At 39.4% G+C, this 26794-nt stretch overlaps 1 protein-coding gene, 1 long non-coding RNA gene and 1 pseudogene across 5 annotated transcripts; 2 read left to right on the forward strand and 1 right to left on the reverse strand.

Annotated features, from left to right (window-relative positions):
* On the forward strand, positions 1-20023 carry LRRC66 (leucine rich repeat containing 66). 4 transcript variants are annotated; one of them, XM_023532117.1, is made up of 6 exons: positions 1-528; positions 2538-2673; positions 2962-3459; positions 10818-10987; positions 15946-16135; positions 17510-20023. In XM_023532117.1, the coding sequence occupies exons 3-6, from the start codon at positions 2967-2969 to the stop codon at positions 19807-19809; spliced, it is 3153 nt and encodes a 1050-aa protein (XP_023387885.1). In that variant the 5' UTR covers positions 1-528; positions 2538-2673; positions 2962-2966; the 3' UTR covers positions 19810-20023. The 4 variants fall into 4 exon arrangements, with proteins under 4 accessions (XP_023387885.1, XP_023387884.1, XP_023387886.1 ...); XM_023532116.1 differs by having other exon boundaries at positions 2570-2673; XM_023532118.1 differs by having other exon boundaries at positions 2577-2673.
* On the reverse strand, positions 14043-26306 carry LOC111741360. Its single transcript, XR_002780974.1, has 4 exons — positions 25899-26306; positions 25262-25368; positions 24368-24479; positions 14043-14402 (listed from the first exon to the last, which is right to left on the reverse strand). It is a non-coding gene; the product is annotated as an uncharacterized LOC111741360 (long non-coding RNA).
* LOC111741394 lies at positions 23854-23972 on the forward strand (annotated as a pseudogene).
* Positions 26307-26794: the final 488 nt, after the last annotated feature.

Consider the following 26794-nt stretch of genomic DNA (forward strand, 5'->3'; position numbering starts at 1 on the left):
AAATTACAAATCGTGTCATACAAAAATCAACCTATAAATCTGTTTAAGATTGCTAACTTGAGTTTCATTTAATTCAGTTTGTAATAACTATTAATGACCTCTGTTTACAATAAAGATTCTGTCAATCGCTGTTAATTTTTTAATGGTTAAGACATTATCAGGTTTCTACCTAATCGATACGAATATGATGAATTTAAACATAGTTTGAGAATGGGACATCATGAGTATTTCTGTAACCTCTCTGGAATCCCGGAACTCAAAATTAAAAGTTGTACAGTTTCAGTTTGGATAGTCCCACCCTCTGTGCGTTGCAGAAGGCCTCTCTCCGGTGGCTCCTCCCTCAGTATCCCAGGGGAATGTGCACGCTGTCACTGTGGCAAGAGGCCAGAGCCTGGTAATGAAAGTGGGTGAAGGCTCCCACAGGGCAGGCTCCATGGGCAGGTGGGTGGAGCCTCACAGGCTGTCTAAAATTCCCACCTGGCTTGATCCAGATAGAGACCCATTTGAAAACTACCTAAGGATCATAAGGTATGCCTTAGAAAGTGTATCACTGTTGTGTTCTTTCTACAGCTTAAAAAAAATCCTCTTCTGCTTTTTTTCTTCTAATTATTTTAACTTCTCTTCCTTTTAAATAAGAATGGACTCTTTATTTCCTTTCTACTTTCTGTTTTTTCTACTGCCCTCTCCCTATCTCTCTCTCACTCTCTGACACACACACCCAGAAGTTTTAACTGCTTCCTCATACTTCTGCTTGAATATGTCCATTTAAAAGATTTACATTTTATCTAATTGTTTTCAATTAACTCAGAAAATTTTTTTGGATTTCTCAGGGCTTCCTTACCTGATACATATAAGTTTATATGTAGTATATATAATTTTTCTTTATAAAATAATACCTTTCACTGTAAGACATAAGATTATCATTACCTAGCTGTTTTGAACTCAAATCTATTAGTGAATATACAGATCTCTTCAAGTTAGAAAGAACCATGTCAATGAAAATCTTTAATTCATGTCCCCTTAAGAATAAGTATTTTTCAACCATGTGTTTCTCTTCAACGCTGCAAAGTAATATGCTTATGAATTACTTTTTTTGTCATTGCTGATATTGTTACATTAGCTTGGTATACAGTTGTATATATAACGATTGCAGCTTTGAATATAGAAACAAATACCTTACTGTACAAATCAATTCAATTTCTGGTATTATGTAAGAGGTACACTATAAAAATAAATCACTTCTCCATGCTTCAGGGCACCTTTGCAGTTCATCACTATGTATAACCTGAATTTAGATGCCCTTCAAAATATGGGAGAATTGACCTAGTATGAAACCAAAGCTAAAAGTTACATGGTAAATTTCATTCACTTCATACATTCATTTATAAACCATGGGAAAACATATACGTGTGTGTGTATATACATACATACACTCAAAACTTATAGTTCTAGTCATTAAAGACATCAAGAATCTCTTGTGAGTTAAAAACAGACACAAAGCAAAGAAATAGCAATGCAAGATAATACCGATATTCTTTCAAACCATGTTACTAACATGCATTCATTCATTCAATAACTATTTACTGCAAGATTTCTGAAAACAAACAAAATAGAGGCTAAAGCTAGAAAAAGGGTCTTCAGGCTACAGGATTTGAGATGTAAGGATATGTAGGATTTAGACCGAAGAGAGGAAAAGGCAGTGAGCTTGGAACTGGAAATGAACTAAAAGCTAATTTTAGCATGAGATGTACACATACAGTTCTGTGCACAGCCACATCTTGTAGCTGTTCCACATGTACTTATCTAACTAGTTCACAAGTTCAGCCAGATAACGTAATCTTGAATGTCAACCTGAGGGGTTTGGACTATAGGCACGAAGGAGCCCTTTGAAGATTTTGAATGAGGGAAGAATATGAGGAAAACAGTATTATGGAGAAATAACCATTCAGAATCTCAGGTTGGACCACGAAAGAGGACAGTCGAGAGGTAGTGGCAGGAAAAACAGTTAAGCCACTCCAGCATTTCGGATTAGTGATGAGAACAATAGTGCCAAACCCATCAGAACAAAAAGGGACATTTTGTTGCAAACCTACATACTGAATAATGTGGTTGTTTGTATGCTCTCTGGTTTTTTAATGGAATTTAGTTTAAAACAAATCTCAAAAATTAATTTTCTTTAAAAAAATTTTTGTGTATATATTTAGCCATTGAAATTTGTAGATACTTATTTTAAAACTTTCAGTTGCTTCCCAAGAAACTTTAGTGACAAAGGTACTTGATATTTCTATATTTTATTATGTCTTAATAAAATACTTATTGAGTTGTCTTCCAAATGTATCTTTTTTTATAACTCATTTTATTTATGTTGAATGTATCTAAATGATTTCAAAAGGATTTGAAAAGTCACAAAGACAAAGCTTATAGTTTTTCTAGTCAGAGTCTCTTTTTGTGAGTTGAACTTTCAACCCATACAGTTCTACAGTTTAGTGTAATTGATGGTTTGTCACTCACATAATAAATCACATGGCTGATTACAGTGTCATAGATAAGCATAACAGACTTTGCTCAGTACTCAGGACCAGCAAGGAAGCAGAAACATCTTTAATCTTGATAGGATTCCCTCACTCCAAAGCTGACTGCAGTGTGGATGATTCTGGAAAAGCAGACACAGAGGTGAGGCCAAAGTAAATATGTATTTTCTGAAAAATCAGGAGAGTTCTTTTTTTAGAATGTGACATAAATGTAACTGTATACTTCAGCTATATCATTTCGGTAGCTACATTTTAATGTCTCAATTTCTAAGAAATTCTAAGAAACTTCTAGGAAATCAAAGATTCACTTACATTGGCAATCAAAGCAAGATAATTTTCCTATATCTTAAATCTAAATTAAATTTTCTGCTTTGCTGTTAGTTTTTACATAAGTTATTATAAATAAGTCAATTCATTTTCCTTTCTCCAGGCACTATGAAAAACCTATGTTTCAGAGTCATTGCCATAGCTATAAGTCTTTATTTTCCTGGAACAATGACAAACCCAACAAGAAAAAGCAGTATTTTATTCAATTCTGAGTGCCAATGGAATGGATATCTTCTGACAAATTGTTCTTTTACTGGAAAGCCTGATACATCTGTGGACATATCACAAACAGCAGCCACAGTGGATGTAAATTACAATTTCTTTAGGGTGCTCTTACAGTTTCCCATGAAAAATGAATGGAATATAAAACATCTGGACCTCAGTAACAATCTCATATCGAAAATAACCATAAACCCTCGTGCACATTTACATGCTTTGGAAATATTAACCTTCAACAATAATGCCATTCACGCCATCTTGTTGGCTCTACCTAGTCCTAAGTCCTCGTCAATGAAACGCCAGAGAAGCAACTTGAGAAATGGGCTTCTATTTCTGAAATTCCTAATTCTTCAAAGAAATAAACTCAGTGACATTCCCAAGGGTAAGTACAATCTTAAAAGATGGACTAGATCAAGAAACAATGAGTGTGTGGAGAGTTAATATTTTATGTCAATAAGAATTCCATGTTTGTTTTCAGTTTCGAGGAAACACCTGAAAGTAAAACAATTTGATAAGAGCAAATATAATAAGAGGAGTTTCTTCACAGAATTTGCAGTTATGTGGAATTTATGGTTGATGTAATTAAACCTCCCATTACTATAATTTAATGTTATATGAATTTGTCGAGAGACACTAGGAAGTATGTAAGAGCTGAATAATAATACATGATTTAAAATTATCTACTTTGATGATCATATATATATATCTGTGACTAAATATAGAAAAGCACTGAGAAATAAGTTACTTTTAATATGTATTACAAATCAGATTGAATGTGTTGCCATATTTATAATTTTTTTCTTAGAATATTTTTCGTGTCTACTTATTGAGTCGTCTTCCAAATGTAGACTAGAAATATGCTAATATTATACATTAATATGTAAACTTTCTCATCATCTAATAAAAATCAGAATTCCTTACCTTGGTTTCTAACAGGATACTCCACATACCCTCTTATTTTTTTCCCCACATACCCGCTTATAATAACTTCTCATCAATTCTGACATTTAATAATCTACTACATGTTGGAGTTCCTTAACTAATCCACAAGTGTTTTATTTAGAAATGAATCGGGTTCATTAGCCAGAGCTTCATTGGCCCTGTTTGTTTCTTTTTACATTCAGGAGTGCTGGACGATTTCCTTTCCTCATTTGTTTTCAGTCTTGGTTACTGTTTGCTAAGTACTTACTTTGTATAAGACACTATGCTAAAAAATAAAGTGTAAAAACATTAATATTTTTCTCTATCTCAAATTATGCATATTTAGTTTTTCTCATTTTTCAGTTCTTTTTATTCTTTTTCTCTAGCTTCTGGTCTTGTTTTAAGCATCATTTTGACAATAATAGCCTGGCAGGAATCACTATTCCAGTAATCATATCAGCAGAATTATGTGAGAAGGGTAGGAGTCTTCTCTCCCTGACATTTTCCATAAAATATTTTATGGAAAAAAGTGTAATAATATCAATGTAAAGTGTAAATTAATTGCAATTTGTTTTATAATTTTTATTGTACTGCTCTTATTATAAAAAGAATACCTGTTAGTTGTAGAACATTAGGATTTAAAGAAAATTTTTTAAGGAAAAAATTAAAGTCCTTCATGTAATATATACTCTTGAAGTTTTTCACATCTACATACGTATTTTTATTTTAAATGGATCATGTTGCATAATATTTTATAACTTGTATTTTCATGTTACAGAATATTTTGAACATTTTTATTTAAGCAATCTCATAAATAATATTTTAAATAATTTTCATATATACATATAACTGGTTTAATCAAACAACATTTAAGTTCTTCCCCTTTTGTTTTCTGTAACTCTTTGATGAACATTGTTATAGCTACTCATATCCATGATAACATATGTTTTAACTAGTATGGTTGATGTGAATCTCAACCCACAAATTTAAGTGTACTAGAGATCTAACCTTGTACTGTCCATAACTCAACGTAGTTTCTGATTCTAAGCCTTCATTCTCCTAGGATCAGTTGGGGGTGGGCTGTAAGGTACTTGTACTTAACATAAATCTTTCATGAGTTTTCCTGTGCCTTTTTCCAGATTTGTACTACAGCTCTAGAATCTTACACCCTGACAAGGTATCAAAGTGTGTGCGTGTTTGTGTGTGTGTGTGTCCCTTACATCTGCTACCCAAAGAACATTTCCTTTCAGTCTTTTCAGTTTGGAGAAAATTCTTCCCCCTGTTGTTTCTTCAAAATCATCTGTCTGGTTCCAGAAATTCCTTTCCTCTAAAGGTTTAGGCCTTTGGAAAACAAAAGCCAGAAAGGCTTGTAGGCTCCTCTGTGTTGTGCCTTGCAATTGTGCCTCCCCTGGGACAATTAACACAGAGCCTACTTTCTGCTCGAATGGAGAGAAAGGGAAAGAGAAGAGAGAGAGATAAAAGATTAATATGTCAAAATATTATCCCACCACAAGAGTAAATAGAGAAATGGTGATCATATCTCCATAAAATAGATGAATTCCCCTAGAGCTAATAGGAGGTTAGGGCAAGTACAATTTCATTTAAGGACCAAATATACCTATAAAATGCAGATATAGCCCCATCTTCCTTTTCTGAGTTAAACTCTGCCTCCCAAAATATCAGGGAAAAAAGGAAAAAAAGTGAAATTAGCTAATCCTGCATCTGAAATTCCATTAGAATTCCAACAAATGAAACCATAGATGAATGAAACGGATGGGTGATGGAAGTCCAGTGTAAGCCCTGATCTAATTGGATGTAACTCAGAGTTCTTTTATCTATGGCATTTTGTGATTTGAATTATTTTCCTGAAATCATCATACATTTTCAGTTTTTACTGGGTTGAGTCCCCTCTAACATCCCTTCCCATTTTATGATTCTGTGACTACGGCTGGATAACTCAGACTTTGAAATCTTATTTTGGAGAAGAAAAGCTGGTAAGAGAAAGGTGCTGTCTAGAGTGCCATGCTATTTCTGAGCTTTTTTGATTCCTTTATTCTAAACCTGTTTAAAGGTAATGTCTGGATAATGTGATATTTATTCATAGGATTGTTGTGAAGAGTAAAGAAAAATGTATCTCAAGAACCTAACTTACCATAGTATTTGGCGTAATAAATGGCAGCTATTAAAATATGTGAAAAGTACTTTGTAACCTTGTAGTTTGCAAATATTAGTTATAATTACTCCCTTGGTACAAATTGAGAATAACAATCTGTTTAGAAACAAATAATAAATTTGTTTTTGTCTAAGTCTCATGTTATCTTTTAAAATGTTAAATAACTATTGCAGTGAATGGGACTTCTGGCCCACTAAAATTCATGAGTCAAGAATCATTTGTGTCTACTTATATAGGTGTTTGCTTTCATCTAAAATAATAACTTAGAGATATCTGAGAAAGCAGAAATCAAGCAACTGGACTTGTAGTATATGTGTACCTTTATGAATCATGTACCACATATCTTAAAATGGTGACAATTTATAGAGCCAATGAAAAGTCACTTTCACTCAGGAAAGCCCACTTCTGTAAGGGTGAAACATCACATTGACAAATCCAATGTCAGCTAATTCGCTGTCTTCAGAGTCAACTGTGATGTCACCACTAAGCTCCATGTTGGGAAAACACCCAGAGGAGGTGCCAGCCAATGCAATTTTCAAAACAGAAGCCGGACATGAATTTAACCTTGATCATTCTACCTCCCTCCTATATTTTTGGAGTACAGTGTTAATAATGGAAAAATTAGTTTAAAAAATTAAAAACAATGGGATGGGTCTCCAGTTAAACTCTCCCACCTTCATCAAGCAGTCTTTTCAGAGTGCCCATAGAGTACCTGGAAATCTGTCAGACCAACACTTATTATAATTCCAGTTAGGCTGACAGACTAGTATGACAGCCTGACACTAATTAACTTACAAAATTTCAGAATCCAAGAGAGAAATGTGTTAGAAATGAGATGAAATAATACCTGATTTTGAAATTGGTGGAGTAAAAACACATAAGTAGTGTATTGTAAAGACAAAAATATGTTGTATTCTTTTCATTTATAGGGAATTAAACATTTTATCCTGATTGCTGTTGGATTGTGGAAATACCAATAACCAATGTTTTCAAAACCAGTTCAGGTTATAAAGTAACAAAATGCATGCATGTCATTAAGCTAATAGGGCAAGGTCTTTGGCTCACCTGTAGGGCTGGCCTTATGAGTCAAGTATCTTACCTAGGGCCATTCTAGACTCTATTCCAATTCTTAATACTCTTTGAACTTGAAGCCATAACCCCTGAATATCATCATTTCCTCTGTTATCAGGTTATCACACTTGGGAGAGCATTTAAGAAGTTTATGGTCCAAAAGAATGTTTCTAAGATGGTGTAATGTCTGGGCATACCTTCTGTGGCCTTTTTCCTATTAGACACTGAGATAATTTCTTGGAAGTAATAAAACTGCTTCTGGCCACTTAAATGCAAAGACTAATCAAATTCTTGCCTCCAGTGGCCTATGTGATCATTAGCAAGCAGTTCAATAAATAATTTCATCTCTGCAAAAGTGCCATCGTATTTTCCTCCCAACATTCAACTCTCTTCTCTTGAAACATAGAATCTATTCACTGATACCCAAGCCCCAGCCATTCATGCACTTCCCAACCTCTTTCACTCAACATTGATTCACCATGCAAAAATTTTAAAAGAATATATTTTCCCCCATTGAGAAATGTGGCCAACTATCATGGAAGAGTTTACTCAAATTTCCCAGCTCCATCTTGAGAGACCCTAAACAACAAGGTCACACCTCTCATTGTCTTTGAATCAGCAAGCTAATCATAGCAGGTTATTTTCATGACATTGTTCTTGGAAGAAGCCACAAGAACAAGCCCCGCCAAATGAGCATATTTCAAATCTTTACTCACATCATGTCTGCTAACATCTCATTGGCTAAAGCAAGTCACATGATCAAACTCAACTCAGTAGGATGGGGAAATATATTCTGCTCACAGGGAAGTGAATATTTGCTGAACAATAATCTAAACTGTTACACCTCACTTGCACTGAGTTCAAAATACTTGAAGATCATAGTAATCAAAGATAGATCTCAATTCCACCTGTGAGAAACAATTTTTAAGAAAGGAAGCTGGGCCATGGAAACCTTAAGTGATATATCCTGATTCACATCAAAAATCACAAACAGAGCTGAAGTAAAACTCAATATCTTAAGTACCATATTTGCTATATGACTGACACAAGTAGAATCACTAAACAACGCCCAATACATTTGGCAATTTTATGTATTCCATGGCCCGTATCTTTCTCTTGTGTAGAGAGCCCTACCTCAGCCTATTTTCTCTTTTCTAAATTCAAGTTATCTTTCAGGGTGTTGCTCATGTCTTTTTTTTTTTTTTTTTTAAGAAATGTGCATGGTTAAAGGGTAATGTTTAAGAAATCTGAGTTTCTAAATGAAACCTGATCTCATGGATACAGAAGACAATCTGATGAATGCCAGACAGAACGGGCTGGGGGCTGCATGAAAAGGGTGAAGAGATGAAGAAGTACAAACTAGTAGTTGCAGAATGGTCACAGAGATGTAGATTACGGCATGGGGGATGTAGTCAATAGTACTGTAATGGCTATGTGTAGAGCCAGATGGGTGATAGAGTAATCGAGGGAATCACTTTATAAATTATATAAATGTCTAACCAATGGATTGTATACCTGAAACCAATATAATTTTTTTTTTTTTAAATCTGAGTTTCAGTCCCAGCTCTACCTCTTCAGCTACCATGAGGTAGGGCAGGCAAGTTCTTAACTTCACTGCACCTAGGTTTTGCCTTTTGCAAAATGGTAATAACTCCCAGGGCTTTGTGAGTATTAAAAAGAGATGTTTGTGAAATGCTCAGAGCACAAAAAGGGTACACAATTAAATAGGGGTTTTAAATAATTTCTTCCCTGCACTCCAAAGCTAGGCATGATCTCCCCTCCACTGAACTCCTAGTGGACACATTCAATTCAATTAATATTCAGTTCGTATTCAATTCACTGAGAAATTGCAGGAACCATAAGTTCACATCCCTATATAGGCCAGGCAGGTATCATGAAAATGTTAAGGAAACTATAGCTTCTTTCACACTGGTGTCTTGTGTTGCATTTTTTTTTCTCACAAACCCATATATTTGCATATTAAAACATATAGGAATATTCTTCACTCCACAAAGACACATTTTCTCCAGGGTGGAAATACTGACGTGCCCCGTACAGTGGGGCTGACCAGGGGATGGGGCAGAACACGAGTCAGCAAAAGCCATGTTAGAAACCAGTATGGGAATGTTTCTTACTAGCATATGCCAGCCGAATATCAGCCTTGGTTCCCTCCCATTTTTTCAAACATGCAGGCTTTGTCGTCTACCCTTTGTTTTCCTATTTTTGATAGAGACATGAGTACAAAGAAATATTCTTTGAGAAGTGCATATTCATTTAAAGCAGACAGCCCTCATTCAGCTCCAGACAAACATTGTCTTATGCCAGTTGGAACTTCCAATCTTTCAAGAGAAGCTAGAAATGCAAATTTTTTGTATTGAATCATTATTGTTGGCTCAATAATTTTTTTAAATCTCTGTGCAGTTCAAACACTGTAACCTGTGGCTTATTGGATGCATATTATATTCCAGGCATTGCAAGAATTCGCAAAGATATGAATTCTGCCCTTAAGGGACTAGTCACCTGACGGAGCAGATAGTCCGATGATCAGGGTATAACTACTTTGTATTACTAGTAAATTTTCTTGTGTGTATTTCATATCATTCAACCAGTTGTAAGAATGCTGTGCTGTATTTGTCCTCAGCACCAAGTGCTTTGTTCATAATGTCCTGATCGAGTTGTCCTAATGATCACTGGCTTAGTCTGTACAGTCTGTATCATATGAAGTGAACATATGATAACATAGATGTACAGCCATTCCAATTAAGTCATCTTCTCTCTGCATAATCAGTCTCGCAGTAAGTACCTTGCAGACAGTAGGCAAGGAATAAACCTGGAATTGAACCAACCTGATCTGTTATATAGCAGTTGGTTAAAGACACAGACTACATGTGAGAACAGAGCAGAAAAAAAAAGTAAAAATGCAGGGCTTCTTTGAGAGACTCATATGGGAAACCAAATTTGGAAGACTTCTAAGACTGGCACTTCGTTCTCAACCTTTATTTTCCATGCCAAACCAGGGCCTCCTGGTTATTCTCTGGAATCAAGTGAAATACAAAGGCAGAGACAAAAACTCAATTAGATTATTTTGCCAGAACACAAAATCTAGCTGTAACTTATCACCTTTGAAAATACAAGAATGTCTAGATAAAAGAAAGAACACCTTAAAACTCAAAAGAGTTCATCCATATAAATAAATCATATAAATGTTATCAAATAAATATTATCACATCTTACAAAGTTAGATTTTTTAAATTCATACTTTTATGATAAAAACTGGCTTAGTTTACCTGCTTCCAGGCCTTTTTGTCTGCTTGTTCAAAATATGTGTATATGTTTGCATATGGCTATTTTTTCCAATAACATTGGAATTATACTCTATACTGTTCAGTCAGTTCATGTTGATCGGCCCCTATTCTAAGACTACATAGTGTTTTATAGTATTGACATACCATATTTTCTTTAACCACTTCTCTATTGAAAACCGGTTAAGGTTGTCTATGATTTTTCATACTTACAAACAATGGTGCAGTAAATATCACCAGTTTATATTTTAATTTGCTTTTTAACTTTAACAGGACTATGCAAACTGAAGTCATTGCAGAGTTTGGATCTGTCATTCAATAAGATATCGCAAATTGGTGTGTCTGATTTTCACAACTGCCTGCAACTGGAGAACCTCTATTTAAAGAACAACAAGATATTCAGAATTCATCCAAGAGCCTTCAAGGACCTCAAAAAATTACAGGTCATAAAATAATTTTTACAATATTTCGAATATGCAAACATATGAGCAATTTACCTTAGAAAAATATGTACTTTGAAGAGTTTCTTCATGACCAATAGTACTATTAATCAGAAAAGTAAGTCTATTTTGAGATTCCCCCAAAATTGCTGAAGCCTCTCTCTTGCCTTAAAAATGAAAGGCCTCAGCAACGTACATGAATTTTACTCAAACATGATACTCAGCATCAATAATTGGCACATTGTTTTTCTAAATCAAATTAAAGCCAACTCCAAGTTTCCACTTGCCAGTTGGCAAGAAATTAAATCTTTGCTACTAGTGAGGCTCCCTCCCTGAGCTGCAAGGTCAGCAAAGATTCTGGGGGCCTTAAGCAATCCGGAACACTTGGGGAGGTTCCTCTAAAGCAACTTGGTCGATGCTGAGATGTCACTAGCCCAGGACTAGTGATCCTGGCTTCCGTACCAAAATTGGGCATGGAATAACAAAAGTGATCATGATAAAAGCTCATACTTCTATGGCACTTCCCATGTGCCACATACTGTTCTAAACGTCAGCTTCTTATTGGGGAGAATCCATGTCACATTTTGGAGTACCTTGGCCGTTAATCTCACTAAAGGGGTGAGGTGAGGTGATGGTGAGGAAGCCCCAAAGCTCCAAAACCCTGCTCTGGTTTTGGCAGCTTCAGTCCTTCTCCTCCAAACACTTTCCTCTACTCTCCTCCTCTTTGGGGGATGTTGTAAAATCTCCCCTCGGTGCTCTTTTAGAAATACCAGGGTGGCCTCCAGAGTGGCACCTTGAGATGCCTTGGGGAGAACTTTAGTCCCTCAATCTGTAACCACCATCCTTATACAGGCACGATTGTTCCATAGAAACATAATGTGAGCCACATATGCCATTTCATATATTCTAGTAACTAGATTTTAAAAGTAAAAATAAGCAGATGAATTTCATTCTAGTAATAATTTATAAACTAATATACCTAAATGTTATCTTCCACACATGCAATCAGTATAAAAATTATTAATGAGCTATTTTACATTCTCTTTTTCACACTGTCTTCAAAACCTAGTGTGTATTTTTTACACTTACTGCACATCCCAATTTGGACTGATGTGTGGCTAGTGGCTGTCATTTTAGACAGCTGAAATTTCCTCAATTTTGTGTAAAGTGATATTCAAAAATAGCTTCAAGATAAATCTCTAACTCCCTCCCTTTCAACCAGAATGACTCCCCAGATCCCCCCTCTATTGAAGAGTAGCTTGTGAAGCAATGGTGAGACTTTGGAGTCAGCTTCCTGGGTTTAAACCTAGACTGTCACTTACCAGCCACATGATCTTTGGCAAGTTACCAAATCTCTGTGTGCCTTTCCCATCTGTAAAATGGAGATGGCTTGGATTATTTATCATAGAGTTTTGTGACAATTAAATGTTCTAATACATATAAAGTGCTTCGAACAATACTTGGAACACAGTAAGCTCTTTATAAATGTAGACTATGTATAGAAATTCTAAAGTGACCACAGCACCCTACTCTTTTAACATATAAATCTGATTATGCCACTTTTTTTTAAAGCCCTTCTAAACTTTCACAAGAGCCTGGCTGCTGCCTGCCTCTCCAGGCTCATTTCAGCTCTCCCCGTTCTTGCTGTACTCCTGCGTTTCCACCTTGAGCCCTCTCCACTTGCTGATCTTTTGCCTGGAAGAGCTTATTAATTCTTCCAATGTTACTTTCTCAAGGATGCCTTCCCTGGGCCTCCAGATTGAATTAGTTGCCCTTTTTTACACTCTCACACAATATAATACGCTTTTTTCACATTGCCCTTATCAGAACTGAAATGATTCAGTTTTAGGTACGGTTAGTTGTTATGCCTATATCCCCACGTGGTTGTCGGCAGGATTCATAACCCTTCTACAAGACAGTAAGCTCTTTGAAGACATACATCACATCTATTTTGTTTTCTAGTGCTTAGCATATGTCTAATACATAACACATATTTAAAAACATTTGTCGAATAAACAGAGGAATGAATGAATGATTGATGATCATGGATAGGTGTTAGTTATCTATTGTTGCATAACAAATTACTACAAACTTAGCAGTCTAAAACCACACACATATATTATCTCATGATTTATGTGGGTCAGGAATCCAGGCAAGGCTTAGTTGGGTCTTCTGCTAAGGGCCTCTCAAGAGGCTGCAGTCAAGGAATGGGCCAGGACTGGAGTCTTGCCTGAAGGGCCAACCAGAGAAGTACCCACCTCTAAGCTCACGTGGTTGTCGTCAGGATTCAGTTCCTTGTAGGCTGTTGGACTAAGGGCTCAGTTCTTCCCTGGCTCTCAGGCTAAGCCTGCCCCCAGTTCAGTGCCATGTGGGCCTCTCTACAAGACAGTTCACAGCTGTCAGCTTGCTTCAGAGCCCAAAGGAGAGCGCCTACTAGTAAGAAGAACATTATATAATCTTAAGTAATGTAATCATGGAAGTGACATCCCATTGTTTTTGCCATATGCTATTGGTTAGAACCAAGTCACAGGCCTCGCCTACACTCAAGGGGAAAAGATTACCCAAGGGTGTTAACTTGGAGGCAGGGTCATTGCAGACCATCTTAGAATCTGTCTGCCATGGTAATTATTAGCGTAGATGAGAAAGCTCACTTAACTTGGCAGTGCTCCCCAAATCAGCACTAACAGGTTGTCAGACTGCCTCAGAACCTCACTTAGTATGTTGTGTACTGATTATAAGTATATCTGTATGTGTGATTGCCCTATGTTTGTTTTATTTTCTATGCATTTTTATTGTGCTATATAAGTCTTCTTCAACTCACAGCACTATAGGCAAATGAAAAAACAACCCAAGAATGTTTTAAATCATCTATAATTCTCAATTCACCTGAACTGCCAAGAATTATACAATATCTGCTTTATTACTCCTTCTACATGTTTAGCAATAACTTAAAAACTGGCTTTGGAACATGATGAACATATTTGGTACCAGAAAGCTGCAGATTAAAATAGATGGTTTTCTTTTTTCAGGAGATGTAGTTAATACTTACACTACACAATATGTCATCCCATGTTGTATTCTTCTCAGAAGCCAGATAGAGTTTTCAGAGCACGAATTCATCACTTTTTTAGATAGAATAAATTAAGTTTCACTGGCATTTCAAATTAGCATTACTTTTTTTTTTTTTATCTTATTCCATTCTTCGTAGATTCAGTGATTTGTGTAGCAACATCATATGGTTCTCTCAATCTTCCTATAATGTACTCTTCTTTCAAATAATGGTGGATGGCTATTTCTTGTGGTTGTACTATTGGGTTTTAATCTTTTCTCAGAAATTATTTCTTCTGAATCATTTTATTAGTTTTCTGTTCTGTCTCCAGTTTTGCTTTCATATCCATGATTTGTAATATAATAGCTGCTAGAATGAAAAAAAATGCAGACGTGCATTAAAAAAAGAAAAAACTACTTGAAAAACAGGCTATCTTGCTCTGTTTTGGAGGAAGGATACATAAGAAAACCACTGATCCTAGTCAAGGCTGGGCCAAAGCAGTTTTTTTCTTCCCAGTCTCAGTCTCCTACTTTCTAGCTTTGTCAACCTTCCTTTGGAAATCAAGACTGCTTAGTTACCCAACACTGGAAAAGTCACCCTCACTACCTAAGTTCAGGGAGAATTCTGATTCTATATGTAGTGGCCTTGGTTATGGTGCTGTTGGATTGTTTGTTTGAATCAGCTCTTTTTAGGAGTTTATATAACCCAAGATATCAATGCTGCTTTTTCCCTGATGTTTATAAAACAATTGTCCTAGGTAAGATTCAGCCTTTCTGGTTTTCACCATAGCCCTCTTTTTATTTCAGCAAGGTTTGCATTCTTTTATGATTTTCTCTTCTTCTGATAACCATCTACCCCTCCCCAGACCCCAAGACCGCAGTCTGGTGCCTCATGCTCCAGGCTTCTGCCACCCAGGCCTTCGCTCAGGCTCCAAGAGGGTGTGATCTGGAGTAAACTGCACACACTGTGAAGCCAGATCAGATCTCAACTCTGCCACTTCATTCACTCATTTCTTTCTCTATTATTTACTGAGCACCTGCTATGTACCAGGCGCTATTACTAGGGGCTATGTGGGATATACTGTGTGACCCAGCCCCATTTCCTACTCTGTAAGAAAGGGGGAAACGAGGAATCTGTTGGGAGGACTAGCGATAATCTAGGCAGAGCACTCAGCAGAATGCCAGTATGCAGCAGTGCTTTGCAAACGGTGGCTGAAGCTGAACCTAACTATGCTTTCCCTGCTGCATCATGCCACTGCCAGTGCCAATGTCAACAGATCATTCTCTGTTTCTAGTGCCACTAAATAGCTTTTTTTCCCTGTTTCCCCTTCACGTCTAATTAGACTAGAAAAATTAGTCACTTGTGTGTTTTAAGTAGCTGTGGATGCAGAGAAATGTACTACTACCCTTGAGATAATACTCGATGCAAAAGACCTGTCCTTGCTACTTCTGGTCAACCACAATTCTTCTGTGTTCCAGTCCTCATCATCCCGTATCTTCTCCACTTTCAACATCGCCATGTATATAGATGTTCTAGACCTTGTATTTAATTCTAGACCTTGATAACAACGGAGAGTCTAGGTTTTATCTAACAGTACAAATCATAACTCATAGGGAAGAAGGAAGGGAAAATAATTAGGCATCTAATATAGGCACCACACTTAAAGATTTGCATACATTTAATTCTAACAACAACCCTGGGAAGTAGGCTCATAGAGAGTAAAACAGTTGCTGAGGTACACAGAGTTGTTAGAGACAGAGCAGAGGTTTAAACCCACTACTATTCTCTAATTCTCAAATCTGCACTAAATTCTTATTGCCTCCATAGACCTATAAACGGTATCTGTAGCACATTTATTGTCTCTAAAAGTCTTTATCCTCAGACTGTCCTAAATTTCTTTCTCCTTGGGCAGGTTGTAGACCTCAGCAACAATGCTCTGACCACCGTCCTGCCTATGATGCTCATTGCTCTAGAACTTCCCCATCTGGAGGCCGACCTGGCAGACAACCAATGGCAGTGTGACAATAGTGTGACAGTCTTCCAAAATTTCATTTCTGAATCTTGGAGGAAAAACTGGAATGTAATTTGCAACAGGTCTATAGGTAAGTCAGTAGTTCCTCCTCTCTCTGAAAAGGTTCCAGACAAAATGAAAAAAGCACACGAAGAATTTAGTCCCATTTGAAACAATGACAGCAAGAGTGCTGATCCATGGCATTAGTCAGCCTTGTGCTGTATCATAGAACGATCACTGGTATCTGTTTTCCTCAGTTAATAAATTATTCTCTTCACGTGCTCAAAGAAACCTAGCTCAACTGCTTCAGAAACCAGTAGATTTGATCAAAAACAGAATTTCACAGGAAGAGGATTTTGTCCTGAAGCCCTAAAATATCACACTTTTATCAAAAAAAAAAAACTTTTAAAATTTGAAACATGATCATTTAAAATGTTTGCTAGCACTCTAAAATATAATCCTGTACATACACAAAACATACATATTTCAAGGAGATATTTTTCCTTGATTGTTCCCTGCCACTCCCTAAAGTTCTGGAGTTGAACATTCTGGAAAGCTTTTTCTATTACTAACTATTTTGGCTAAATCTCAAACTCCTAACTGGGGTATGGGAAGTCAGATTTTTTTTTCCAATTAGAATTGACATTCAATATTATTTTATACTAGTTTCAGGTGTACAGCATAGTGGTTAGACATTTGTATAATTTACAAAGTGATCCCCCAATTAGTCTAGTGCCCACCTGGCACTATACATAATTATTACAATATTATTGACTATATTCCTCATACTGTACTTCACATCCTTGTCAGATTTTTTTTAAGTGAGTTCTGGACTCTGTTCTGTTCAAGACTGACATTAAAGGAGAAATAGCCACGTGTACCAGGTTTAAAAGAAATCCAAAAAGATCAGAGAGATGTCTCAATGTTGTCAGCCACACTTGTTCCCTTCCTCTCTAAGAGCCACGACTGGCATTTTGAGTGTGAAGGGGAGAATGTCAAGAGCCAGGTGAGAAACCTGAATATCTTTGCTATTTACCAGCACTGGAGAAAGGTAAAGAAATGATAACGTGAACATGGGTAGGGCTGAGGCAGATTTTGCAGGGAGCTGATGAAATGTTCTCACAAACATGTAGTTGGTTAGGATATGGAAGAAAGAGAAGCAATGAGGCTGTCCCTCCAGTCTGGCTTCTTTCCTCCTGTTGGTCAAGAAGCCTAAGAAAACACAAGCTCCAGGGCCTGTGAGCGGCAGACCTCAGCCTGACAGCCATGTGTAAATGTGTGCAGAGCCATATATATAATATTGGCATTAGATGATCAATCAATCAATTAATCAATCAATAAATCTCAGTAAAGCTGCTTATCATCGTGTACATTAAATACAGCTACATAAGGACTGAGGGCTCACAGAAGCTTTTAAAACCACCGGACTCTCATTTCAGTGTTTGTTCTCACCCTCCCCTTTCAGAGAATGAGGAGGTGCACCGGTGGGCTCCCAAAAGCAGAGCTTCCAGGGAAACCCACATTCCTCATACTAGTCCAAGTCATGTGAAAAGCCTCACAAGGAGCAAAGCCGAGAGGAACCGGGAAGGAATGTACATGCGCTTTTCCACTCTGGGGGAAAAGGCCCATGCCAGCTCTGATACCAGTGAACAGCAGGGACAGCCATCACGATGGGCAAGGAACCCCCAGGACGAGCAAGCTGCTGGCAGAAAGGAAGCCACTTCCCAGGACCTGGCCCTGGCCGTCTGCCTGGCGGTGTTCATCACGTTCTTCGTGGCCTTCTGCCTGGGGGCTTTGACAAGGCCTTGTGTTGACAGACTGTGGCAACAGAGATGCCGGGACAGAAGCCCCGGTTCAGACAGTGCATATTCCAATGAGGGCTTCTACAATGAAGAGAACATACAGCATCCAAGGGTGGATCCGCGCCAAACTCGCCATGATCTAAACCTCTGTGAGAATCAAGACTCTTTCTTGGGGACGGAGGTCAGCCCACATGCTGCTGTCATTTATGATAGAACTCTAGAAATGAGCAGAAAGGAGCCTGGCAGCTGGCAGAGCGAAGAACAATGCAGGGGCCACACCCGGGTAGGAAGTAGAGAGAATAACAAGGTTCCAAATGACAGTGCAGCACGGTCTGTTCTTCAAGGAATGCAAAATGCTGGGAATAATGCACAGGTTTCGGCAGGACAGGACCACACCTACAGGAATGATATTCTTGGAATACATTATGAAACTGTGGCCCAGGACGATTTTCTCAGTGAGCATTCAGTGGGCATCCCTGTGCTGGCTGGCAGATCACAAATGGTCTCTGGCTCAATCCATAAGAATTCAAATGAATTAGACCTACCGCTCTCAAGAGAAATGACAGCTGTGCTCTCTAAAATGCAAACACATACAAGAGCTCAGAGGACTGGAGAGAGCGAGGAAAGAGAGGGCACTGAACAGTTCCCTTTGGAGCTGTCTAAGGAAATGCAGGTGAGCACTTGCATTAGTTTGCTGAGCGCACAGCAGCAAAGGCTCAAGGCAGCCCGTGCTGAGGAAGAGCCATCCACCTGCTACAGTTCGGCCACACTCGGTGACCCAGGAGATACGGACTTGTCCCTACCAGTCATTCCTCCCGAATATAGTGGCCTACACGTCCCTCCTGCTAACCAGGAACCAGTGCAAAAACATGTTCCTTCTGACACACAGTACGAGTTGGACACCAACTACGATTCTGATGAAGGGTCTTTATTTACTCTAAGTTCAGTAAGTTCAGAGGACGCAAGAAACATGACTGAAGGATGGGCAGATGGTGAGGAGAGCCGTGAGCCCCCGAAGGAGGAGGACTTGAGAATGAGGAAGGCCAATGTTACATCATTCGAGAGTCTTGAGGACAATATCGCCTTCCAGAAGTTTCAGGAGAAATGTGAGAATCAGGAGGCTTGTTTTGAAAAACCTCTCTTTTCTGGTCCAGACTCTGGTTTGCGTGAGAGTCATCTGGAAAGTGCCTCTGACACCACCCAATCTGAGGGTCCGTTGACCTTGCCCGGATCTCTGGGCGATAGTCCTTCCAGCGATAAGGCCCCTGGCACGTTCATTTATGATCATGTTGCAGCTCTTCAGTCCGAGGCAGCAGAGTGGCACTGCTCACTTAGAGACTTGGAATTTTTCAATGTGGATATTTTACCACAAACACCACCATGTTCTGCTGAAGTTTCCTCAGACCCTGATAAGAATGACTCAGACATTTGTACCTACGAACCTTTCCTTCAGGGATCAGACACAGCCCAAAACAGTATTCCTTTCCAGATCACTACAGGTGGAAACTTAAGACCCTCACAACAAGATTCTGAAGGGTACAACATGAATTCCAGCCCAGTGGACACTGACACAAATGAGGGGTTCATACGACCTGTTGCGGACTGTGGTTCCAGAGAAGACCATGTAAGCCAAACACAACAGTTACAATTCTGTGGTGATGAACCAGCTCATCAGTGTGAAAGAGGAGAAGGGGAATATTTTGAAGAGGGTCCAAAGAGCCAGGTACCACTATTACAAGAGCCTCCAAATAAAACTAGTTCACTAAGAACACAGGAGCCCTTCAGTGACAGAGATTGGGGTAGATATTCAGAGGAGAATCTGTCGCAACTGGAAAAAGATGATTCTAACTTTTATACTCAAATGCAGACCGAGAGCAACCTGATGGGAGCTGGTTCTCTAGGTGAGGACTGGCTCTACTATGACAAAGACAAGGACATTCAAAATCAAAGGGAATTCAAGTAACATCTTTTAACACAGATTGAAGCACTCAGGTGGGACTGCTGAACAGATTTTAACAGATTCTGCACCGAGAACAGCACAGCTTTTGGGAGGCTGATCACGAAGCTACAAAATTGGAGGGATTCAGAGCAATTCTAAATATTTTTTAATAAGTTATATTAAAAGAGGGATCATTTTGTAGAACAAAGTGTAAATTAAAAATTTATTTTCAAGGAGAGAAGAGTTGTTTTTGTTTTTGTTTTTGTTTTTGTTTTTTTTTGTAAAAGTAGAAGGGACCCCACCATGATCCTTGCTATCCCTTCCTTGGCCTAACTCGCCCCTGGGGACTCTTGGGAGCTGTTCTCTTTTTTCCTGACACTTTCTCCTTTTCTTTCCTGCTTCTCCTCTGCTTCTCCTCTGCTTCCTCTCTTTTAAAGCATTTTTCAAAAGTCTGTTCCTAGTCTTTCTTTACCCGCTCCTTAGACCCCAGTGCTTCACAGCCAGCTCTATACAGATGATGCCCAGGTCTGCATGACAAGGCTCAATCTCCCTCCCAAGCTCCAGACTCACGTTCTCAACCCTAGTTGTACAAATCCACATAGATCCTCCTGGTACCTAAAATTCATCATTTTTCTTCACATGCTTGACCTCCTATACTCTATTTCTTGGTCAATAGTATCATGACATCCACCCAGTAAAGCTAGTTAAAATTTCTGACTTATCTCTGACTCCTTTTCCTTCATTTCCTGTGTCTGAGTAGCCTCTAAGCTCTGTGCAGCAGACGTTCCTATTGGTCTCTACAGGGAGACATTTAGTATGGCAATCTAGACGGGGGCTAAGCAACTTATGTCGACCAGTGTTTGCATAGAAAGCAGCTTGTTTTCACCTAGAGTGTATATTTTGGGTAGATTAGGATGGAAAGTGATTGAGTTTGGGGAAGGGCCCTAAGGATCCCCCAATCTAACTGTTGGCATCACCACTAGTCTTCCAGGCCCTAGCTCCTCAGTAACTCTTAATAAGCTCTACTCTAAACCCCCAAATAAGGCACATTTCCTATCTATCACCTAGATTATTTTAAGCCCTCTTTATGACCTTTAGTACTTCTTCTGGCTCTCACTCGCCCCTGAATAATATATCCTATTCATCTTTCCACTATTCAACTTTTGATAGCTCCTCATTGCCTATATATAAAGACCAAATGCCATGATCGGGACACATCCTACCCTTCCAATTTCATCTCATGACATTATCATTTTGCCAGACATTCTATATTCTGGTTTACACCATTTCCATAAATTATTTATTCATTTATTTTAGCAAACTTTTGAGGCTTTCATTGGTCCTTGATTAATCTCCTTGCCCCCGTTCACAATTACTATTTTGAAATTTCCCTGTCCTTAAACTTTTACTGAGAAAATTTAGGCTATCAAGAAGAAACTCCTTCATTCCTCTACCCTATAACAGTAAACATTTTACTAGCCATAGCTACACTCGCCCCTTTCCTCTAATCTAAGAAGCAAGTGTTCTGTGGTTGATACTCCTTTCTGTCTGCTTTCACTGTAGTCCTGGGCGTGGGTCCACTTACGTTCCCCATTCCGGTACATCCAATCCTTCCCTGTCTAATAGCTCCTTCCCACAGGCCAAAAGCGTGCTTGAATCCCTCCAACACCACTCTGCAGTTTCCTCAAATACCACAGCTAAGATCCTCGCAGGAGCAGTTAATGACTCTGCTAACCCTTCAGGGCACTGTGGTCAGGCCCACCGTCCCTTTAGCCTGTGCTAGTAGAGGTTGCCCACAACCTACGAATGCCATGCGGCACGGACCTCATGCATAACCTCTGCAGCATTTGGCACTGTAGACCAGCAGGCCCTGACCTTTTTGGCACCAGAGACCAGTGCTCCTATGAGGATCTAATGACTGATGATCTGAGGTGGAGCTGAGGCAGTGATGCTAGTGCTGGGGAGTGACTGCAAATACAGATGACGTTTTGCTCACTTGCTGCCGCTCATCTGCTACCATGTGGCCCAGTTCCTAACAGGCCATGGACTGGTACCGGTCTGTGGCCTGAGGTTTGGGGACTTCTGCTGTAGACTATTCCCACCTTGACATTCTGTTTCTGTGGCTTTGTGACATGACTATAAATGTGAGAAGCCCAGCAGGACACAGATGGCAAGGAACAGGCGTGATTGGAAAGAGTTGAATGAAGGAACCACTTGGAAAGATCTGGACGGGATTAAGGGAAACTGGCAAGGGCAGGTGAAGGACCTGAGAGCTAGCAACAGGGGAAAGCCTTTCCCACCCTTAGGCCTGAAGAGACAAAAGGAATTGCAGCTATGGGTACAAAGCAGAAACCATGATCTTTGGTAGAGGAACATAGCCACGAACAACCCACAGTCCAGCAGGAGAAAGCCCAGAGAATAATCACCTCTCTTCTCGCCCTCCACTCTCCTGACAGTGCTTCCCAGTGGCTGACTTCTGAAAGCCAGAGGGTCAGTCCACAGAGGTCACCCTTCCAGGCCACAGAGCAGAATGGAGAAAGGTAGAAAGTAGTTTCAGAGGGACAAATGGAGAATATTCAGCGTGTACTTTGTTCTGATTCCTCTTCTTCTACCTCTCTGGTCATTCTCAGGCTCTTATTCTACCTCTCCTTTCTACGTTCACTTAAATATCCGTGTTTCCCAGGGCTTGGTCCTGGACCTCTTGTCTTCTCACTCAATTCGCTTTCCCTGTGTGAGCTATCAATTGCAGTCCTCCCACCATCACCTGATTTCTGATATTTCCTGTAACTCCAGCTTTAAATTTTTTCTGGCAGTTCACACTCACATCCCTCTGCCTATTGGATATCCCCATAGACACTTCAAACTAAATGTGTCCAAAACGAAACTCATCAGCTGCCCCTAACCCTTTCCACCCACCGTACCTGATCCTCTGTGTTCCATTTCGCTATCCGCCCATTGCTCCATCCAGTACTCCGGAAGTCATTCATTGAACTCCCTTCTCCTCACTTCCCACATCTAAATCACTGGTCATTAAGCACAGCCAAATCTAGCCCCTAAATATCTGTCAAATCCATTCCCTCCTGTCTGTCCACACCATCACAGCTTTCACACTCACCGTGACCCCCCCACTGGATCTTTCATAACAGCCACCAACTGTTCTTTACCTCCGTCCTACGTCCTACGTGCCTTTATGATTCTCACACTACAGCCAAGGGGTGGTTTCTGAAATGAAAATAAGGTTGTGTGGTTCCCCTGATTAGAGTCCATTCATAGGTTAAGGGTTTTCTGTTTCTCTAAATTTCCACATAGCTCCGTCTCCAGGCCTTTGCCCATGTCACATCTGCCTGGGTGTTCTTTCCAACCCCACCCATCAACCCTCCCCAAACCAGCCCTCCTTTAGCTCCGTAGCTCCTGCTTAGTTCTCAGGTTAATCAACTCTCTCCTTACATAAGTATTGTCCTTCACAGAGGAGAGCTTACACAAGTAAAATTAAATAATGATTTGTGTGATTATTGATTTAATGTGTGTCTGCTCCCTTTTTATACTATAAGCACCATGAGGACAAAAAATGTATCTCATCTCCCCAAAGCCTTCACCACCTGTCTTATCATTTTTGTCTGTGAGCTATCTTCCATGGAGCCCCTTTCTGTGGAGTTCAGTGCCAAGCAAACCTCCTATGCAGGCCAGTCACCAGGTAGCCTCTGTCAGGGCTCTATGACATTTGCTGATTTCAGACCAACTTCTACATAGCTTTACGGATTGTGGTGGAAAAGGTATGAGACTGAAGGGAGTGGGATCGCCACGGAGACCATTGCTATAATTTGGGCATTTGTTACTGAAGTGGGGAGGGAGGACAGAAATGAAAGGACCAACTGGAGAAACATTGTAAGGGAAGGATCCACAGTGGTGATTGACTAACCCAGTGCCTGTCATATAGTGAATACTGAGTATTTGTCAAATACATGAATGAAAGAATGGAGGGTGGGAGGAAGGGAAGGAGGAGGTAGGGATAGTAGAGAATTCTGCTATAATGAGGTTCAGTAGATCTTTTTAAATCTAGATAATCCTGTCTATGGCCATGCCACCCTGAATGTGACCGATCTCATCTAATCTCAGAAACTAAGCAAGGTCGGGCCTGGTTAGTACTCGGATGGGAGACTACCTAGGAAGACCAGGTGCTGTAGGCATTAAAAATAAATAAATAAGTAATTAAGCAAGAAAGCAAGCAAGTAAGTAAGTAAGTGAATGAATGAATGAATGAATCAATCGATCAATCTAGATAATCTCTCCACTAGCACCTCTTTCACCTCCATTGACTTGCTAAAGAAACAAGGTAAATTGTCCTGCAGAGTTTCCTACATTCTGGATTTGGCAAATTGCTTCCTCCTAGTATCATTTTATTCCATCTAAGATTTAGAATTCTCATTGTTCCTGTGTCCAGGAGCCATTTCTCTATTACTTGAAAATCCCACTCACTCTTTAGGACCTGGCTCTAAAGCTGCTCCCGTCTTTATGAAGCCTCCCTTGGTTGTTCCAGAATCAACCTTCTTCATTCCTGTCTCTGTGCTCCCCAAACACATACCTTGTAATTCTATTTAGCTTTTATTTCATTCTGCTTTGAACTGCGTTATTTTTCTGACATCACTGTGTCTTGGTAGATGTCCCAGGATAATCTTCGGGAGCTTGCTCCTTCCCTAAAATCATGTAACGAGACTTCAGACATGCTTTCTTTAGTCATCAGACTGTCCTCCAAACATACCGAGACAAAACACTGGCTGATGAAAGTCGGTTACTAAAGAATAGCGTAGATTTAGGTTCTAATATCACATTTGACATGTAAGCATGGGACTGACTTTTTGCCTAATACTTTTAATAGGGTTGGTGGGCAGCCCAGGCCCTCAAAGCTGGCCCTTCTTGATGTGGGTCAGGATTACACCACTGACCCCCTAAAAAGGGAGGGCCCCTCGACTTTCTCTGCAGGGTAGCCCAAGGCAGCAGGGTGTGCACCTGCTGGGAGGCTCCAGGCTGTCAGAATGACCCCCACTTCCTGCTTTTCTCTGGAGCTCCACCCAGAAGGGCTGGAGGTGGCATCAAAGCTTCCTAGGGGTTTACCCATACTCATGGGGCTGCAAAAAGATCCACACCTTTAGAGAAAAAAGAACCTGCTCCCAATTTTATTCCCAGAACTGGAAAGTCGGTCCTTAGACTAATGCAACCCATGTCCTAGACTGTAAGCGCATTGAGAGAAAGATCATGTTTTATACATACCTCCCACCCTCTACATTCCAGTGTCAAATATGGAACAGAACGTAAGGACAGTCAAAGTTCAAATAACCCTGATGTGGTGAATTATTTCATCAAAATAGTAAACATAAAGCTGACTCTTCAGCTTTAACGAAATGTAGTTAGATATAGCTAATAAACAAGGAGAATTGGCAGAGCCTTAACCAACTCTGGGTGGAGGATTGTTACTCACTCAACAGCCAATGAGCTGGAAGCAGGGAGCCGTTGATGAGTTCCCGCAGCTGTTGCCTAGAATCTGCTGTCGAAATTATAGATGCTTTTCTAATTAAACGTAAAGTTCTAAAATGAACAAAAATGAAAAATAATCTCTCAGAGTCTACTTTAGAAAAAGAGAACATTTTATTAATTCTAGATATTCCCCATAAATTCTTTGCATTCGTGTAAAGTCAAGTTTTTCTCTATACTTAATGCCCTTAATAACTAGTATAAATATTGCAGTCATTTCTGACATCTCATTGATTTAAAAGCTCGTTTCCATTCAAATGCAATGCTTTGACCATTTAAATAGCAGTTACCTGAGTATACCTAGAGTTACATACACGTTCACTGACTATTTTAAATTCACTAATTATTAACATTTTTGCCATATTTGCATTTTTGCACTATCTTACTCTCTTTATAAATATAAACATATATACATTATGTAAGTATATATATGCACATATAGAGTATTTTATCTGATGTATAAAATTTTATATGTATAAACTCATATAGCTATACAAGGTATTCATTAAACATAGAAACATAGGTGAATACACATAATGTTGTCACAAATATCTTCAGCCTGAAAAACAATAAAACAGTATTACCTGTTTCCATACTCTGGACAATTGTAGATACCAAAATCACTATTACACGTTTTTGTTTTGCCTCAGCATCAATTTATGAATGTTTGTCACATTCCCTGAACACCATCCGCGCACTCTTCAGTAAGAATAAACTTCTGATGCTGGATGATGAAAAATAATGTTGATAATTATGCAGGGAAAGACAAATTCGCTTCCTTTTTTTTTTTTTTCTCTTCAAACTTGTCATTCTGTTCTTCCTTAGAGATGATATAGATAACTGCGGTGACTTCCGGGAAGCATTGTTGCAACTAGGAGCAGTTTCTGGGAGAATAATGAGGTCAGAACTGGAAAGAGCCCACTATTTAGTCCAACCTTATCCCGTAGATGAGGAAACTGAAGCACAGATTAATAAATTATGTGCCCAATGCCACCCCGCTAATTCTCGTTTCCAACCAGAACTCACTTTGGACAGCTAGCATTGGCGAGGGAGATCCTATCCTTTCCTCTCCCACCCCTGCTGTTTGTCTCCCCTCTGGCCAACTACCACCCAGGAGATTTAGAACACATTCTTCCTAGGATATCACAGCATCTTCCGGACACTCCTTCACAGGAAAACCGGCTACCTGCGGCAGCAAACGTGGTGGCTGGCATCCTCACTGCTCCACTCACTGGGACAGGCGGTGGGACCCAATGACTGGATGTAGCCCTGTGCTTTCCACAGTCCCAATCCGAATTTCCCTTTCCTGCTATCTGAGGTGGGCTTCACGAAGCCAGCTTCAAGAGTCAGGGCTTCCAGTTCTCGCTCTCCACTCTTTGCTACTCTCTCGGGATCCCGGGGAGCCCTGAGCTTCTCCCTCTGCTGATCCCGCAATGCCTTTCCTCTCAGGTCACCTAGGCTTGCAGGGAACCTCTACAGC

The sequence above is a fragment of the Pteropus vampyrus genome, unplaced genomic scaffold (assembly GCF_000151845.1).
Source record: "Pteropus vampyrus isolate Shadow unplaced genomic scaffold, Pvam_2.0 Scaffold77, whole genome shotgun sequence".
NCBI classification, from domain to species: Eukaryota; Metazoa; Chordata; class Mammalia; order Chiroptera; family Pteropodidae; genus Pteropus; species Pteropus vampyrus.